The sequence below is a fragment of the Lithobates pipiens genome, unplaced genomic scaffold, assembly GCF_037356315.1.
Source record: "Lithobates pipiens isolate NorthernLeopardFrog02 unplaced genomic scaffold, aLitPip1_a1.2 Scaffold_19, whole genome shotgun sequence".
Taxonomy (NCBI): Eukaryota; Metazoa; Chordata; class Amphibia; order Anura; family Ranidae; genus Lithobates; species Lithobates pipiens.
Window position 1 is genome coordinate 184,085,610 of NW_027507764.1, and position 20,465 is coordinate 184,106,074.

The 20,465-nt window shown below is 44.9% G+C and overlaps 1 protein-coding gene across 16 annotated transcripts in view; it reads right to left on the minus strand.

The window, feature by feature from the left end:
• Positions 1-20,465, minus strand: part of TRAK1 (trafficking kinesin protein 1) — a 253,289-nt gene that overhangs the window by 5,078 nt on the left and 227,746 nt on the right. For 13 of the 16 annotated variants that reach the window (XM_077491560.1, XM_077491561.1, XM_077491559.1 and 10 more), the window contains one exon: positions 19,475-19,577. In XM_077491560.1, the coding sequence (XP_077347686.1) occupies positions 19,475-19,577 (103 nt within the window). Of the gene's footprint in view, positions 1-7,927; positions 8,017-19,474; positions 19,578-20,465 lie in introns of all 16 variants that reach the window. The other 3 variants (XM_077491564.1, XM_077491563.1, XM_077491562.1) reach the window with 1 other exon arrangement.

Genomic DNA, 20,465 nt, shown 5'->3' on the forward strand with positions numbered 1-20,465 from the left:
ATAACAATGATTGGTTGCTGTGCATGCATTCCAGCAGATCTTGGAAGAGGTAAACTACATCATCCCCAGCATCTTTGAATATTCTTTTCATATTGGTTTCCTTAACCACTTCAGGACCGCCGTATTGCCATTGTACGTCAGCACAATGGCACAGGCAGGCAGAATCACGTACATCTACGTGATTGCCTTCCAGCGGGTGGGGGGTCCCATCGGACCCCCTCCCGCTGGATACGGCGGTCCGATTCGGTCCAGCAGCGATCCGTGATGAGGGGATGGCCGTTCGTTTTCGGCCACCCCCTCTGGATCGCTCCTGGCCAATGAGAAGCTTCCTCCCCTGTGTATTGTTTACACAGGAAGGAGGAAGTGATGTCATTCTCCTCGGGGCGGTCTTTTTGACCGGACTACGAGGAGAAGAGTAAAAGTAAGTCTGCACGAACACTACACTGACATGTAGGTACACACAGGCACACAAACCCCCCCCGATCCCCCCCCCCCGCCCCCCCTCCCCCCCCCAGTCACAGTGTCACTGATTGCATTGATCATTTCTTTACTGATCAATGCATTCAGTGTCAGTTGTGACAGTAAAAACTGTCAGGACAGTTAGTGTTAGGTCCAGGGTAGCCCCCTATCACCCCCCAATAAAGATTTAACCCCCTGATTGCCCCTAGAGTTAACCCTTTCACCCCCTTTTGCCAGTGTCACTAAGCGATCATTTTTCTGATCGCTGCATGTGTCGCTAGTATCGCTAGGTAGCTAGTTATTTTTTTAGGTTCACCGCCAGGTTTTTATATCGCTAGGTACCCCGATATACTACCCAATAATGTTTTTAACCCCCTGATTGCCGCTAGTTAACCCTTTCACCCCCTTTTGCCAGTGTCACTAAGCGATCGTTTTTCTGATCGCTGCATTAGTGTCGCTACAGTCGCTAGGTAGCTAGTTATTTTTTTAGGTTCACCGCCAGGTTTTTATAGCGCTAGGTACCCCGATATACTACCCAATAATGTTTTTAACCCCCTGATTGCCGCTAGTTAACCCTTTCACCCCCTTTTGCCAGTGTCACTAAGCGATCATTTTTCTGATCGCTGCATGTGTCGCTAGGTAGCTAGTTATTTTTTTAGGTTCACCGCCAGGTTTTTATATCGCTAGGTACCCCGATATACTACCCAATAATGTTTTTAACCCCCTGATTGCCGCTAGTTAACCCTTTCACCCCCTTTTGCCAGTGTCACTAAGCGATCGTTTTTCTGATCGCTGCATTAGTGTCGCTACAGTCGCTAGGTAGCTAGTTATTTTTTTAGGTTCACCGCCAGGTTTTTATAGCGCTAGGTACCCCGATATACTACCCAATAATGGTTTTAACCCCCTGATTTCCGCTAGTTAACCCTTTCACCCCCTTTTGCCAGTGTCACTAAGCGATAATTTTTCTGAACGCTGCATCAGTGTCGCTAGTGTCGCTAGGTAGCTAGTTAACTAGGCTCCCAAAAAGTCCCCCACATGTGGTATCCCCGTACTCGGGAGAAGCAGCAGAATTTATTTTGGGGTGTAATTTGACTTCTGCCCATAGCATGTGTGAGCAATATATCATTTAGTGACAACTTTGTGCAAAAAAAAAAAAAGTTTGTAATATTCCCGCAACTTTTGGCAAAATATAAAATATTCCATGGACTCAACATGCCTCTCAGTAAATAGCTTGGGGTGTCTACTTTCCAAAATGGGGTCATTTGGGGGGGTTTTGTGCTATTTTGGCATTTTATGGCCTTCGAAACTGTGATAGGTAGTGAGGAGTTAAATCAAAAATTTGCACCCTTAGAAATCCTGAAGGTGGTGATTGGTTTTCGGGGTGCCGTGCGCGACTAGACTCCCAAAAAGTCCCACACATGTGGTATCCCCGTACTCGGGAGAAGCAGCAGAATGTATTTTGGGGTGTCATTTCACATATAACCATGGCATGTGTGAGCAATATATCATTTAGTGACAACTTTTTGTAAAAAAAAATTTTTTTTTTTTTTTTTGTCATTATTCAATCCCTTAGGACAAAAAAAATAAATATTCAATGGGCTCAACATACCCATCAGCAATTTCCTTGGGGTGTCTACTTTCCAAAATGGGGTCATTTGGGGGGGATTTGTACTGCCCTGCCATTTTAGCACCTCAAGAAATGAGATCGGCAGTCATAAATTAAAAGCTGTGTAAATTCCAGAAAATGTACTCTAGTTTGTAGACGCTATAACTTTTGCGCAAACCAAAAAATATACGCTTATTGACATTTTTTTTACTAAAGACATGTGGCTGAATAAATTTTGCCCTCAATGTATGACTAAAATTTAGTTTATTCGATTTTTCTTATAACAAAAAGAAGAAAATATCTTTTTTTTTCAAAATTTTCGCTCTTTTTTCATTTATATCGCAAAAAAAAAAAAATCGCAGAGGCAATCAAATACCATCAAAAGAAAGCTCTATTTGTGGGAAGAAAAGGACGCAAATTTCGTTTGGGTGCAATATTGCATGACCGCGCAATTACCAGTTAAAGCAGCGCAGTGCGAAATTGCAAAAAGACCTCTGGTCCTTAAGGTGTTTATTGGTCCGGAACTGAAGTGGTTAAACTATTCACTTTTGCTTTAAGAGAAGGCCAGATGAGTCATAAACCCAATGCTAGCAGTTTTTATACCTTGCATGTCATCCTAATCTAAAGATTGGAGAAGAGGATTTTGGCATTTGTTGGTATATTCCTCGGTCAATATTCCTCCACTGTGAGAGAAGTGTTGGCAAGCATGACCATGTGCAGCAGCATATTTAAGAATAGTCAGTGGGGGGAAGGGGTGTTTTTCCTATGTTGCTACAAGTTATACTCCTGCTGGTGCTATGGAGTCTCCACTAGGGGGAGCTCCCAGTCCCATGTCTCCCACTGGGACGCTCGCCCCGCCTGGTCTCGTTTGCTGACCGCCGCTTATGCGGACTGCGCATACATGACCAGAGCGGTGATGTCACGGCTCGAGTCAGGTGATGCGGAAGTCTTGTACCGCACACCTGATTGGGGTGTGCATATCAGGCACTAATCGTAGCCTTATATCATGGCAACCACTTACAATTTTGTGATCCCTCTCTGGACCAACTCATACTCTATAATCCTACCTGGCTGGGTATGTACCTATTGTTTCTACTTCGTGCTTGATGGCACTATTAGGATTTTTTAGATGACCTACTGGAGACATTCCCATCTCTACAGATGGCGTGGATCTGACCCTCTGTGCTTTATGTGCTTCTAATTGTAGCGATACACTCTAAATGACTCCCTTATGATGCAAATCTCCTTGGGTTTAGTATTGGTCTAGTTTATTGACACTGGCATTACCTTTTTATACAGAGTATGACTAACAGGTGAGACTCATTTTTTATCAGTCATACTTTGTGAACTGCTCTCTCCTAGAGCCATTCTCAATCTGACTTTTAGATTTCATAGATGGCATATATTTGCTGCTAAGCACAGTTAAAGCCAAAACTGAAGATCCTAGTTATAAACCACAGATATAATTTACAATTACTCATTTGTTCATTCCAAGGTAGGCATAGATAGTAGAGGTCGACCGATATATCGACCGGCCGATATATCGGCCGATATTTGCCGTTTTTTAAATAATCGGCATCGGCCGATTGTGTTGATAAAAAGCCGATTCTACAGCGGGACTTTGAAATGACTTCTGTAAGAAGTCAGTGTGAGTTGCCTGAGTCGTCATAGCAACACTTTCCTCCTCTCTGGGCAGGCTGCCAAGAAAAGAACTAAATGATACAATGTTTACACTTCTGAATGAATGAAGTCATCTCTGTGTGTAGAAGTTCTCAGTTTAACCATTTAAAGACTAAATGTTTTCTGACACTTGTTGCTTACAAGTAAAAATCCTGTATTTTCTGCCAGAAAATCACTTAGACCCCCCAAAAATTATATATATTTTTTTAGCAGAGATCCTAGGGAATAAAATAGCAGTTGTTGCAATATTTTATGTCACACGGCATTTGCACAGAGGTCTTTCAAATGCATTTTTTTGGGAAAAAAATACACCATTTAAAAAATAAAAATAAAATAAAAACAGTAAAGTTAGCCCATTTTTTTTTTTTTTTTGTCCAAAAGTTTTGACTACCCGTTTTTATTTAATATATAGTTTTTTTTTTTTTTTTAATCTAGATCATACATACAAGTAAACTGATTGGAGCTTTGTTTTGTTTAATAAATGTTTAAAGCGGGAGTCCGCCGGGACTCCGCGTTTTTTTTTTTTTTTTTTTTTAAAGCCAGCAGCTACAAATACTGCAGCTGCTGACTTTTAAAATAGTGACACTTACCCGCCCAGTGCGCCCACGATGTCGGCACCCGAAGCCGATCTCTAGATCGACACTCGAGTGCTGCCGCCGCCATCTTGGGTATGGGAATCAGGAAATGGAGCCTTTCGGCTTAATTTCCCGGTTCCCTACTGCGCATGCGCGAGCCGCGCTGCGCAATGAGGACGGTCCCAGCTGCCTCTGGGATCTGTGTGTTTCCCAGCAGGCAGCGGGGCACTTGCGGTAAGGGGCGGGCACTTGCGGAAAGGGGCGTAATGTACGCCCCTTTCCGCAGAGAGCTAGCCCGGAAGTGGGTGTAGTTACCTGGATTATCCAGGTAACTGCACCCCCCTCCCCCCTGAAAGGTGCCAATTGTGGCGCCGGAGGGGGGGGGGGGGAATCCGATGAGCGGAAGGTCCATTTTAGGGTGGACCTCCGCTTTAAGTGTAAGAAATTTTCTGTATCACTTATGAAGGCTGCTTTCACACTGGAGCGGGCAGACGTTGATGGTAAAACGCAAGTTTTAGCGGCTCTTTACCATCATTTTAGCAGTGCTATTTGGCTGCTAGTGGGGCACATATAACCCAGCTAGCGGCCAAGGAAGAGGTTAAATGCGCCCATGAAGCACCGCTGCCAAATCGCATTGCATGCGCTTCGGCAGTGGTGCCCATTCATATCAATGGGCAGGAGTGGTGGAGGAGCGGTATACACCACTCCAAACGTGCTGCTTGCAGGACTTTTTTTTTTAAGATCCTGCCAGCGCATCGCCTCAGTGTGAAAGCACTCTGTCTTTCACACAGACTGCAGGGGAGCCATTTTGCAGGCACTTTACAGGCGCTATTTTTAGCCCAAAAGCGCCTTAAAAAACGCCCCAGTGGGAAAGGTGTGTTAGATCAAGGGGGATTAAAAATAAATAAATAAAATAAAATCGGCCTAACATATCGGCCCAAAAAAATCGGCATCATATATCGGCTATCGGCCGCCATGATTTCTAAATATCGGCATCGGCCAGAGAAAAACCCATATCGGTCGACCTCTAATAGATAGGACCTTGTGCTTTCTAATGCACAATACTATTTTGATTTGGGCATGGTTGCCTCACTATCGTGCATAGTTCATTTCCCTTTTTCCTTATGCCTACATAATCTAGGTATTGTACTATTTTTCTTTGGTGCATCTATATAGACACATGTCCATATTTTTTCTACTTGACATGCTCCCACATATTAGCCATTGTACACTTTGCATGCTGTGGGTCCTACTGCTCCTGGGTGCAGTCTTGGTGCTCCCACATATCTTGATCTTGAGACTACTTACTTACCTATTATATTATATATAGTTCTATTTTGTTATAATTATTGATGGTCTTTCTCTCCTTAGAATTTATATAAATCTTCTGAAGAAGCGATTTTCGCAAAACATGTAGAGCTTAATTGATTGTTTAGTCACACATGTCTATTATCTATCTATATCATCTATGACCAATATGGGAGAGGTCTAACTATTACTGTAGTAATACTGCAGTATTTAAATTTTTTTTTATCTCTATATATTAATTGTTAATAAAAAATGTATTGTTTATTTCTTATGATTGGTGCCTGGAAAGTCAATTTTTTTTACTTTCTTTATTTGACCAATCTCCTGCATCATGTCTGCAGTCTCTGACCATCTCCTGTATCAGATGGTTAGAGACTGTGGACATGATACAAGAGATGGTTAGAGACTGAGGACATGATACAAGAGATGCTTAGAGACTGCATTTTTTTCTTGCACTAAAGGTGGCCAACAATATATTAATATTAATTTAAATTGATGATATTAAATATTTGACACAGAATTGCATCACAATGAAAATCATGTTATTCTCTATGGTGGCCATTCAAAGAATGGTGCATTTTTTTTGTAAAAGGGTTCGGTGCTGCTATGGTGCAATTGCAGCGCAATTTTGGCCCCATAGATTTCAACAGAAGTGCACCAAAAATGCATGTACATGCGGGTAAGACTTTTTTGGATTGTTAAGGCTCCTTAACAACCAGCATTCAGTCTCCACCCCCTACTAAAAAATGCAACAATATCAAAAACATGTAAAAAATGCAACTAAGTTGCACTAAATAATCGCATTGTATATCAGGTCAAACCGTACCTGCACTAGTGTGAACTTTTTGAATAAAAAAAGGGGGAAAAAGTGAAGCCCTGTGAATACTTTCCGGATGCACTGTAAACTAACACTAGAGGGTGCTTCCATCTATGTGTAGTGATCTATTAAAAAGTATAAAAGACAATAAAAATTTACTCACTAGTTAAATGTGGATCAAGGCTCATCATAAACCCCCACTGACCTCCATAGGATCACCATGAGGGTGTACAGCTTGGCAGGCAAGCGGCTGGCTGAAGCACAGCCTATGGTTTGATAAAGGGGTGGTCCTGTTGCTTTAAAACATTTTTCCATGCCCACTCCACTTTCTGTCATTAGCCACCAGCCAAGAAAGGTGCCGATTGGAGCCGCAGCCATCTTACTACACCCGCAAGCTGCTCCTGCCTATGTTCAGCCTGATGCCTGACAGCTGTACTTCCAACAGCTTCCCAGCTGTACTCTGCTTCAGCCAGCCACTCACCTGTAGAGCTCTGCAGCATCATGGTGATCCTATGGAGGTCTATATAGGTTTATGACATGCCTTGATCCACTTTTAGCTAGTTGGTGCATTTTAATAGTCTTTTATTCTCTTTAATAAATCTCTACACCTAGATGGAGGCACCCTCTTATATTTGTTTTATAACTGAATAGTATAGAGATGTTCTGAGCCCAACCACTAGCTACCTTTGAGGTTAAGTGTCTACTGTGAACCATTTTTGGCACTAATCACATAGTGAAATTTATTTTGTCAGCTCTGCACCAGCAGCGAAAGGTATTAACCTATTTTGTTCCAACTTCGTTAACCAATTTACTTGTAACAGGGGCGTACAGTGGCTCAGTGGTTAGCACTTCTGCCTTGCAGCAGCACTAGGGTCATTGGTTTAAATACCAACCATGACGCTACCTGCATGGAGTTTGTAGGTTCTTCCTGTCCATAGGTGGGGTTCTTTTGGGTAATTTGGTTTCCTTTCACACTTTGAAAAAAAACAATGGTAGTTTAACTGGCTTCTGTCTAAATTGACCCATGTATACATGAAAGGGACTGATGTGAGTGGCCAATATATGTAAAGTGTTACATAAATACCTGTAATAAATGAACAAAATAAAAGTGAAAAAATTAGCCTATGCATGCAACGGAAAAAAACTATGCCAAGTTAACAGGCAAGTTAATCAGTTAAACACTCATGAATATTACACACACTAAATATGAAAAGTAAAATGTGTTTATTTTATTATTGTAAATTAAAATGCTAAGACAACTTTCCTTTAAAATAATTTTTCTTTTCTGTTAATAATAATTCAGTAGTTTAGTTGATGGGAATCAGTCTAGCAAGACAACATGCCAATGAACCTGTGAGCATTTTGGATTCTTAGTTGTGTTAGGACGCTGTCAATCATTAAGGTTATCTTGTATCACACACACTGGCATCTCAACTTCTGTGTTTCAACAGGCAACGAACTCCACTAAGTAGTACTGCTCACCCCCTGTAATGCTCAGTCACAGAGTTTGCCCTATAGCTTCTCTTAGATAAACCTGGTATAAAGTGCTTTCTTCCTCTCCATCAAATGACCTGTAAAGAACCACTTCTGATTAGGCAGATGCTAAGTTTGCATTAACATACATTGGTGGTCTAAATCCACATTCTATTTCGTATATTGCAAGGATAAACAATATTCTATGCGTTAATCCCGTGTTACAGACATTCGCTCAGTGTATTGCGTTCAAGCTCTCCCATAGATTTTAAATCAAGAGCAAATAAAAGTGCATGTAATGTCTAGTATTTTTCTCTACATTTTGGATAGAGCAGAGAATGCTTTAGGGCCTATACTACCCAATCATAATGTACCTAACCATGACAGTTTTTCTCCATTTAGGAGAAATGAATTAGCTAGCCTATTAAGAAAGAATGGGGTGTAATGCACCTCACTACATGAAAATTCCTGATAAGGCAGCCAAAATTTGCTATGTGGGTAGCCCGTCACTCTCCTTTCACCAGACATCTTTTAATAAAAAAATAAAAATAAAACGACAAAGCCAAACAGAAAATTTTTGACCAAACAATGACTACAATACAATAGGCGCAGAGCGAGATTCATCCATCCATGCTGCATAATGTAGATGGAGGAATCTGTTAAGTTTTTTTTTTCTTCTTTGAAGCTGGAGCTGAATGAAAAAAAAAAATTAAGAGTGTATGGGCAGCTTTGGACCCATGTCAGTGCCCATCTACTTAAATAGGGGGAATTCCCTCCTTACTAGAACTGGTTTCCCCATTATAAGATTTCCACTCACTTCCAGTTTCTGTACCAGAGATAATCATCACCAGGACAAACAGGGAGAGAAGTATCACCAGTTGGCAAACATGCACTAATAATCTGAGGTTTTTGTAGCTTTGAAGAAAAACATTCTCAAGCCCACTACCAAAATATATAGCTAGGAATGCCCCCAGAAATGCCAGTGTAAAATCGTAGGACACCGCTCACCCAGCAAAATGCATATGGATGTATGTGATGGCCTCAGCCAACGCTACGCTGCTGGCCATGACCCCTTCAAAATGAAATATGATATGAAGGGATTTTTTTTAGAAAAAGCTTCTTGGGTTTAATACTGCTTTAAAGTGGATTTTCTCTCTCAGTCAATATTGAATATTTTTAATCCTCACGCTGCTAGCATTAGTAAATAGATAGGAAAGTATATTAAATTGACTTTTTTTAAACTTTTTTGATTTTTTGTTTTAGATTTCTTCAGTTATTTCCTGGTTTCCATACCTAGGCAAACAATGTTATACATCCCAGGAGTCTTCAGGAGGGGTTTTCTTAGCTATGTACACCTTTCTGCCTGCATGACTGAATAAAGGGAAGATGACTACTTAAAGGAGAAGTATAGCCAAAACTTGTTTAGCTGTACTTCTCCTATGGATCACAGGAGTGCAGTTTGTTCTGCACCCCTGTGAACAGTTTTCAGCAGGCAGCAGGCTGAAGTCCACTGTCAACTGATGTCACAGAGCTGGTCTAGGCTTGGGCAAGATCATGACATGCCTGGACCAGCACCCGGGTCAGCCTCTCAGCGAGCCATTCCCCTCCACAGCCCAGTGCTCCACATAAGTGAGGAGTCCTGCGCAAATCGTGCCACTCATATAATATAATAAAAAATATAAAATTAATAAGCGTGAAACAGTCAATATATATATAAAAGAAAAAAATAAATAGTCCAAAAAAAGCACACAATGGATGAGGATAAAATATGGAAAAAGGGGACCACTGATGCAAAGTCCACTAGTCCAGGCTCTCAGAACTCTCACCTTGAGATAGAATAAACAAGCAGATCAAATATAACCCCAGGAATCTCTCATTTGGTTCACTGTATTAAGCCACTAAGGAAATGCAGGTGAGGGATGTAATAAAAACTTCCGCCACTAGAGGGCCAATCCCAGCATATAGGCTTTGCACTGTAGATTCTCCAATCTATTCCGTAGTGTATGGCTCAAAAACAAGAGGGAGAGGGGAAGGAGAGAGAGAGAGAGGACTCCAATGGCCCCATGAAGAAGTCACGTGGTATGACGTAACGCGTAGGGAGTGGCCGTAGGACAAACCGGAAGTAGAGTAAGACTGGCGGAAGACGCCAGACAACCATCTTCCTCACTGTGATTTTTATTTTATTTGAAATGTGAGTCTTGGATAGTGATGGCCGAACGGTTCGCCCGGCGGTCGTTTCGCGGCGAATTTCCGACTTTCGCCGTCCGCGGGTTCGAACGCCTTTTTCCGTCGTTCGCCCCGGCGGACTTACGTGTTTAATGTATACAAGAACTTTAACCTTTCGTGACACGTTTATCATGTGTTACAGGACAACCAATTGAGACATGACAGCTCATGGACACTTGGACATTCCCCCTAACCTATAAATACACCCGATCCGGTGGCCATTTTACATTCTTTCTTCTGTCACTGTAGGGAAAGGATCCTGTGTGGAGTAGGGACAGAGAAAACGCTAGCTATTTGGTACACAAAAGTTCTTTTCAGGACTGGTATAGGTGTTAGGTCAGCAGCCTGAGTTTCTTTTGTCAGTTTAGATAAAGGGACAGAGCGCTGTATGCTGCTATTTTAGGGACAGCTCAGCCAGATTAGTCTTTCTTCATCATCATCATCATCATCATCATTAGCTGTTACTATCAGGTCCACAAAAGAGCTGTTCCAGCTAATCGTTCCAGCCTACTCTTTTTTGCCAATTTGTATAGGGACAGGCAGGAAGCAGTGTGTCAGGCAGTGAGGATAATTTTAAAGACTTGCTGTTACTATTAGTTCCACAAAGGTTCTTTTCAGGACTGGTATCAGTGGTACGGTAATAGGCTTGTACACGTATAATATTCTTTCTTCCAAATATAGAAAGAATATTATACTTGACTGCTGCCCTTCTGCTGCAGTCTGCTAATCATTCACAACTCACTTGTTCCACAAAGCTCTTTATCAGGACTGGTAACTTGGTCTGTCTAGGGTGCTACGGTACATAGGCTTGGGTGCGGTACAGTCTGCTGTTCTGTAAGGACCGCTATCGGTCCACAATACATAGGGTTGCCGTGCACTACTGCTGACCGCTGCCCTATACTGCAGCAGTCCTTCATTGGTATAGGGACTGACGTACAGTCTGCTAATCACTAACACACAACCTGCTTGGTCCACAAAAGTTCTTATAAGGACTGGTAACTTGGTATAGGGTGCTACGGTACATAGGCCTGAGTGCGTTACAGTCTGCTGTTCTGTAAGGACCGCTATCGGTCCACAATACATAGGGTTGCCGTGCACTACTGCTGACCGCTGCCCTATACTGCAGCAGTCCTTCAGCGGTATAGGGACTGACGCACAGTCTGCTAAACACTAACACACAACCTGCTTGGTCCACAAAAGTTTTTATAAGGACTGGTAACTTGGTATAGGGTGCTACGGTACATAGGCCTGAGTGCAGTACAGTCTGCTGTTCTGTAAGGACCGCTATCGGTCCACAATACATAGGGTTGCCGTGCACTACTGCTGACCGCTGCCCTATACTGCAGCAGTCCTTCATTGGTATAGGGACTGACGTACAGTCTGCTAATCACTAACACACAACCTGCTTGGTCCACAAAAGTTCTTATAAGGACTGGTAACTTGGTATAGGGTGCTACGGTACATAGGCCTGAGTGCGTTACAGTCTGCTGTTCTGTAAGGACCGCTATCGGTCCACAATACATAGGGTTGACGTGCACCACTGCTGACCGCTGCCCTATACTGCAGCAGTCCTTCAGCGGTATAGGGACTGACGTACAGTCTGCTAAACACTAATACACAACCTGCTTGGTCCACAAAAGTTCTTATAAGGACTGGTAACTTGGTATAGGGTGCTACGGTACATAGGCTTGAGTGCGGTACAGTCTGCTGTTCTGTAAGGACCGCTATCGGTCCACAATAGATAGGGTTGACGTGCACCACTGCTGACCGCTGCCCTATACTGCAGCAGTCCTTCAGCGGTATAGGGACTGACGCACAGTCTGCTAAACACTAACACACAACCTGCTTGGTCCACAAAAGTTTTTATAAGGACTGGTAACTTGGTATAGGGTGCTACGGTACATAGGCCTGAGTGCGTTACAGTCTGCTGTTCTGTAAGGACCGCTATCGGTCCACAATACATAGGGTTGCCGTGCACTACTGCTGACCGCTGCCCTATACTGCAGCAGTCCTTCATTGGTATAGGGACTGACGTACAGTCTGCTAATCACTAACACACAACCTGCTTGGTCCACAAAAGTTCTTATAAGGACTGGTAACTTGGTATAGGGTGCTACGGTACATAGGCCTGAGTGCGTTACAGTCTGCTGTTCTGTAAGGACCGCTATCGGTCCACAATACATAGGGTTGACGTGCACCACTGCTGACCGCTGCCCTATACTGCAGCAGTCCTTCAGCGGTATAGGGACTGACGTACAGTCTGCTAAACACTAATACACAACCTGCTTGGTCCACAAAAGTTCTTATAAGGACTGGTAACTTGGTATAGGGTGCTACGGTACATAGGCTTGAGTGCGGTACAGTCTGCTGTTCTGTAAGGACCGCTATCGGTCCACAATAGATAGGGTTGACGTGCACCACTGCTGACCGCTGCCCTATACTGCAGCAGTCCTTCAGCGGTATAGGGACTGACGTACAGTCTGCTAAACACTAATACACAACCTGCTTGGTCCACAAAAGTTCTTATAAGGACTGGTAACTTGGTATAGGGTGCTACGGTACATAGGCCTGAGTGCGTTACAGTCTGCTGTTCTGTAAGGACCGCTATCGGTCCACAATACATAGGGTTGCCGTGCACTACTGCTGACCGCTGCCCTATACTGCAGCAGTCCTTCATTGGTATAGGGACTGACGTACAGTCTGCTAAACACTAATACACAACCTGCTTGGTCCACAAAAGTTCTTATAAGGACTGGTAACTTGGTATAGGGTGCTACGGTACATAGGCTTGAGTGCGGTACAGTCTGCTGTTCTGTAAGGACCGCTATCGGTCCACAATACATAGGGTTGCCGTGCACTACTGCTGACCGCTGCCCTATACTGCAGCAGTCCTTCATTGGTATAGGGACTGACGTACAGTCTGCTAAACACTAATACACAACCTGCTTGGTCCACAAAAGTTCTTATAAGGACTGGTAACTTGGTATAGGGTGCTACGGTACATAGGCTTGAGTGCGGTACAGTCTGCTGTTCTGTAAGGACCGCTATCGGTCCACAATAGATAGGGTTGACGTGCACCACTGCTGACCGCTGCCCTATACTGCAGCAGTCCTTCAGCGGTATAGGGACTGACGTACAGTCTGCTAAACACTAATACACAACCTGCTTGGTCCACAAAAGTTCTTATAAGGACTGGTAACTTGGTATAGGGTGCTACGGTACATAGGCTTGAGTGCGGTACAGTCTGCTGTTCTGTAAGGACCGCTATCGGTCCACAATACATAGGGTTGCCGTGCACTACTGCTGACCGCTGCCCTATACTGCAGCAGTCCTTCATTGGTATAGGGACTGACGTACAGTCTGCTAATCACTAACACACAACCTGCTTGTTCCACAAAAGTTCTTATAAGGACTGGTAACTTGGTATAGGGTGCTACGGTACATAGGCTTGAGTGCGGTACAGTCTGCTGTTCTGTAAGGACCGCTATCGGTCCACAATAGATAGGGTTGACGTGCACCACTGCTGACCGCTGCCCTATACTGCAGCAGTCCTTCAGCGGTATAGGGACTGACGTACAGTCTGCTAAACACTAATACACAACCTGCTTGGTCCACAAAAGTTCTTATAAGGACTGGTAACTTGGTATAGGGTGCTACGGTACATAGGCTTGAGTGCGGTACAGTCTGCTGTTCTGTAAGGACCGCTATCGGTCCACAATAGATAGGGTTGACGTGCACCACTGCTGACCGCTGCCCTATACTGCAGCAGTCCTTCAGCGGTATAGGGACTGACGTACAGTCTGCTAAACACTAATACACAACCTGCTTGGTCCACAAAAGTTCTTATAAGGACTGGTAACTTGGTATAGGGTGCTACGGTACATAGGCTTGAGTGCGGTACAGTCTGCTGTTCTGTAAGGACCGCTATAGGTCCACAATAGATAGGGTTGACGTGCACCACTGCTGACCGCTCACCTATACTGCAGCAGTCCTTCAGCGGTATAGGGACTAAGAGTTTTGTCACAGGGTCATTTAAAAAATGACATGCAGAGGAAGAGGCAGGCCCTTCCGCAGGGGTGGTAGGGGTAGGGCAGGAGCAACAGGCTTGAGCCAAAGTGGGAAGTTGCAGAAGGTGCGTTCAATTACTTTAAAGGATGCACCAGACTTGGTTGAGTGGCTCGCTCAGCCTTACTCTTCTGCACCCTCCTCATCCTCTCGATCTGCACCCTCTTCTTCACTCTCTGCTATGTGCACCCCCAAAGACACTACCACCAACAACACGACCACCACCACCACCACCACATACCTTCCGCTTGAGTCACTGGAATTATTTTCCGATCCATATCAAGAGGACATTTCTGATGCGCAGCCACTCTTGGTATTGGATCAGGAAGAGGAGGTAGCAACAAGCGCTACTCAGCAGTCTGACGCCAGTACCCAGATCAGCCCAAGGAGGAGGTTGGTCCCCGGTGTTGCTGCCTACTCTACTTATAGCGGTGGGGAAGGTGACGTTGATGATGACGTGTCTAGTGATGTCACGTGGGTGCCCACAAGAGAGGAAGAGGAGGGGAGTTCAGAGGGAGATATGGACCAGCAGATAGGGAGGAGAAGCAGCAATGACTTACATTGCACAGCAGGGACAAAGCAGACTGCAAATGTATCAGGAGCGAGTCATCGACCATGTACGGTCACATCTGGCGCTCCCAGGACACCGGCACATGGCTCCGCAGTGTGGGCTTTTTTTAACGTGTCCGCTGCTGACAATAGCGTTGCCATCTGCAATCTTTGCAGTCAACGCGTTAGTCGCGGTAAGCCCAATACTCACCTAGGGACGACCGCCTTAAGAAGGCACATGAGCAGCCATCACCGAGCCCAGTGGGAGCAACGGAACACACAAAGCCACACTGCAGGCTCTCACCGTCCAGCCTCGTCTTCTACTTCTCCTTCTCCTCTCTCCTCACAATTGTCCTCCACTCCACCTTCCATCACGCCAAGCTCACATTTTTCTGCAAAAAGGCAGGCTTCCGTGGGCCTAATGTTTGAGCGTAAAAAAATGATGACGCCGGATAACCCTCTTGCCCAACGGTTGGCGGCTGGCTTGTCAGAACTCATAGCCCGCCAACTACTGCCATATAAACTGGTGGACTCGGAGGCCTTTCGCAAATTTGTGGCCATTGGAACACCACAATGGAAGGTCCCAGGAAGGAAGTATTTCTCAGAGAAGGGCATCCCAGAGCTATATGGCCATGTTCAGCGGCAAGTGAATGTATCTCTGGCACACAGTGTCGGTGCCAAGATACATCTGACCACAGACACGTGGTCTAGCAAACACGGGCAGGGAAGGTATATCAGTTTTACTGCCCACTGGGTGAACCTTCTGACGGCCGTCAAGCATGTAACCCGTGGCACCCGTGTAGATTTGGTTTTACCGCCACGGATTGCATGCAGGCCTGACTCTTCTTCTCCTCCTCCTACTCCATCCTCCTCCCTCTCCTCCTCAGCTGCCTCCTCCTTTTCCGCTGCTAGCGTCTCTTCCACTGCACCGCCCAAGCTCCCCAGAACCTATTCCACATGCCAGGTGAGACGTTGCCATGCCGTGCTGCGTCTGTTGTGCCTGGAAGCAAAGAGCCACACTGGCCCGGCACTCCTTTCAGCTTTGCGTTCACAGGCAGATGAGTGGCTAACACCGCTCAATTTGACAGTTGGTAAAGTGGTGTGTGACAACGGTGCCAATCTGCTTAGCGCATTGAAACAGGGCAAAATCACGCACGTGCCGTGCATGGCACACGTCTTAAACTTGGTCGTGCAGCGATTCCTTGTCAAATACCCTGGGGTCCAGGACATCTTGCGGCAGGCAAGGAAAATCTCGGCCCATTTCAGAAGATCTTACACGGCCATGGCTCGCCTTGCTGACATTCAGCGGCGACACCATCTGCCGGTCAGACGTCTTATTTGCGATTGCCCGACGCGATGGAACTCAACCTTCTATATGCTTGATAGGCTGCTCCAGCAGAAACGTGCAGTTAACGTCTACCTGTATGAACTCTGCGAAAGAAACGGTTCTGGGGAGCTGGGTTTTTTTTCACCGCGCCAGTGGCTGCTCATGCGCGACACATGCAGACTTCTGCGGCCATTTGAGGAGATCACCAAACTGGTCAGTCGCAGCCATGGCGCCATCAGTGACATGGTACCTTATGCCTTCTTTCTGGAGCGTGCATTGCGTCGTGTCATTGATCAGGCTGTGGAGGAGCAGGAGCGGGAAGATGAGGAAGTCGCAATGCTGGATGAATTCCCAGGGGGGGCTACTCTATCTGAGACAAGTCAACAACAGGAGTCTGATGAGGAGTCAGAGGAGGATGGTGCCGGGGCGGATGAGCAGGAGCAAGAAGAGCATGCTTTAAACCTTTCTGGGATCCCTGTTGTGCGAGGATGGGGAGAGGAGAATGAAGAGGACGACATTATCCTGGATGATGAGCAGGAGCCAGGCCACCACACCGCTTCCACTTTAGTGCAAATGGGGGCCTTCATGCTCCAGTGTTTTAATAGGGACCCCCGTATAAAAAGCATGAGGGTCAAGGACCAGTACTGGGTGGCAACGTACTTAGACCCCCGGTACAAACACAAAATGGCGGAAATGTTACCGCCGTCGCAGAGGGCTGTCAGAATGCAGCACTTCCAGGCCTTGCTTCGAGAAATGCTGCATTCTGCTTTTGCGTGCGCTGGCAGAGGAGCAATTCCCACTCCCAGAGAAGGATTTGCGGGTACCAATCCAACAGCGCCTGCAAGAAGAGGCCGGTTTGAAGATGTGTTGGTGACTTCGGATATGAGGTCATTCTTTCAGCCGACCCATCGACAGGTGTCATCCGGATCCAGCATCAGGGAACGCCTAGACCGTCAGGTGTCCGACTACATTGGGTTAACGGCCGATGTGGACGCTCTGAGGAGTGATGAACCCCTAGACTACTGGGTGGGCAGGCTTGACCTCTGGCCAGAGCTTGCCCAATTTGCAATCGAACTGTTGGCTTGCCCCTCATCCAGTGTCCTGTCCGAAAGGACGTTCAGCGCAGCAGGGGGGATTGTGACCGATAAGCGTACTCGCCTAGCTCACCACAGTGTTAACTACCTCACATTTCTAAAAATGAATGAGGCATGGATCTCGGAGGAATTCAACACATGTGATCAGTAGACCATGTATATGTCTATAAACAATTTTTGGAATCAAGCACACAGACCTTCTTAATTCATTTGGCTCACTTCCCTGACCCAAAAAAGCACACCGTACTATATGCCCCTACCCTCCTCTTTGAAGAGGTTGAGCGGTGTCATATTTCTACTGGGGCTGCTTATTATGAGGGGTTCCCACCATCCCTGTGCTGTGCTGACTTCCTCCTGGGTGTTCTTATTATGAGGGGCTCCCACCATCCCTGTGCTGTGCTGACTTCCTCCTGGGGGTTCTTATTATGAGGGGATCACACCATCCCTGTGCTGTGCTGACTTCCTCCTGGGGCTGCTTACGGTGCTGCTGTCAGCGCTGTATGTCACGGAGCTGCTGTCAGCGCTGTATGTCACGGAGCTGCTGTCAGCGCTGTATGTCACGGAGCTGCTGTCAGCGCTGTATGTCACGGAGCTGCTGTCAGCGCTGTATGTCACGGTGCTGCTGTCAGCGCTGTATGTCACGGAGCTGCTGTCAGCGCTGTATGTCACGGAGCTGCTGTCAGCGCTGTATGTCACGGAGCTGCTGTCAGCGCTGTATGTCACGGAGCTGCTGTCAGCGCTGTATGTCACGGAGCTGCTGTCAGCGCTGTATGTCACGGAGCTGCTGTCAGCGCTGTATGTCACGGAGCTGCTGTCAGCGCTGTATGTCACGGTGCTGCTGTCAGCGCTGTATGTCACGGAGCTGCTGTCAGCGCTGTATGTCACGGAGCTGCTGTCAGCGCTGTATGTCACGGAGCTGCTGTCAGCGCTGTATGTCACGGAGCTGCTGTCAGCGCTGTATGTCACGGAGCTGCTGTCAGCGCTGTATGTCACGGTGCTGCTGTCAGCGCTGTATGTCACGGAGCTGCTGTCAGCGCTGTATGTCACGGAGCTGCTGTCAGCGCTGTATGTCACGGAGCTGCTGTCAGCGCTGTATGTCACGGAGCTGCTGTCAGCGCTGTATGTCACGGAGCTGCTGTCAGTGCTCTGTATCTCCTGCACCCTCTTGTTTGCCTACCCTGGTCCCTGACCTTCCCTCTCCTCCATTGCCTTCATTAGCTCCATAGTCCTGAATTGTCAGAACAATTTCCCAAATAAAAAAAAAATGCTTGTAGTTATCGATCCCAAATTCACCTCATACATGTATTATGCTATTGTCCAGGTGGTGGGACTACGTGCTACCCCCTAATAATTACCCCGTGGCCGCAAATTCGACCTAAAGGTTTGCGAAATTCGCCTCCCATTGAAGTCAATGGAGCCCGCGGCGAACGGTCGTTTTCGCGAACGTTTGTGTCCGTTCGCGTTTCGCGTTCGCGAAACGTCCCGTCGGAAGTTCGTCCATCACTAGTCTTGGATATCATTTTAATAAATATATCTGCTTATCTCAAATTACTACACCATTGGAGTCCTCTCTCTCTCCTTCCCCTCTCCCTCTTGTTTTTGAGCCATACACTACGGAATAGATTGGAGAATCTACAGTGCAAAGCCTATATGCTGGGATTGGCCCTCTAGTGGCGGAAGTTTTTATTACATCCCTCACCTGCATTTCCTTAGTGGCTTAATACAGTGAACCAAATGAGAGATTCCTGGGGTTATATTTGATCTGCTTGTTTATTCTATCTCAAGGTGAGAGTTCTGAGAGCCTGGGCTAGTGGACTTTGCATCAGTGGTCCCCTTTTTCCATATTTTATCCTCATCCATTGTGTGCTTTTTTTGGACTATTTATTCTTTTCTTTTATATATATTGACTGTTTCACGCTTTTATTAATTTTATATTTTTTATTATATTATATGAGTGGCACTATTTGCGCAGGACTCCTTGTTTTATCAAAGGCTTTAAATTGTTTATACAATTTTATTTTTCCCTAGTTTCATTTGATGTGCTTTTAGGTAAATTCCTAAGCTTTTTGTAAAAAAAAAAAAAAAAAAAAAAAAAAAAAAAAATCTTTTATATTAGCAATAAAACTTGATACCTTTTTACACTCTATCCAAAAATAAATACAAAACTATTTTGACTTTACATACACTTTAAGTCCCCTGCTTTGCCTGTATGGACTATCACTTTTCTCATGTAACAAGGATAAACATTTAGAAGAAATTTAAACTAAGAGACCCTGTACAGAGGTGATAACTAACCTTGGAGTGACACGGGTGAGTTCATCAGATGGGTGCAAGATCCGACAAGTAGTAAACGTGAATGTAGAGTTGGTCTGAGACAAGCATTTCCCAGGGTGGTACACTAAATACAAGACAATAAGACATCTATTACTGATTTATTTTGCAAATGCAAAGTCAAATCTTCATCAAAAAAGATGTAACAATTAAAAAAATTATTTTATGCTTATAATCAGACTGTAAGCACCAAAATATTTTAATTACAAAACATGCATTCTTTGGAACTGCAAGTCCAAAATATCAGCTGCAGTATAGGTGCTTTTTATTGTGATACAATTTCAGGGCTGATTAATACACTAACAGCTGGGGAAAGAACTTTTTTCATTGACACCAAATAGTTTATACAATAAACCAGAGCAAATGGCACTGTATAACCAAATGCTGTAACCCTTAGCAATCAACACAATTTCAATCAGATCCGTCTGCCTATAACCCTTTGGGTTAGTTTATGGAATTACAAATATCAAAACCTAGCTTGATGGACAGTGGAAATGATGCTTTATTTGATTCCAGTTATTTTACCAGTACAAATTAAAAGTACTGTATATTAATATTTGATTGCTATAGGGGATAAATCTTTTTCCCCAGGGTTTAAAGTTGATTCCATCTTATCTGGAGCATGTACTAGATGCACCAATTATGTACTAGAACATGGAAATGTACTCCTGATGTAATGAAAGGAAGGTAGGTAATACATTGCCATTAATGTTTTAAGTGGCTTGAAGCAAATCCACTGTATACAAAGAGAGTAAACGCCAATTTAAAGACTTTTTAACAGGCCATAATGCAGAAGCCAAAACAGAGCATAGAGCAAGTTGCTATGAAGTTGGGTATCCATAGGTCAAATATATCTAGTTTGAGTTAGGGGAGAACTAAAGCTTTTTTGTGTCCTGTCAATTATGGAATAGTAAAGACAAAGTGTGATTAGTAAGAAAAAGGAAAAACAGATTAG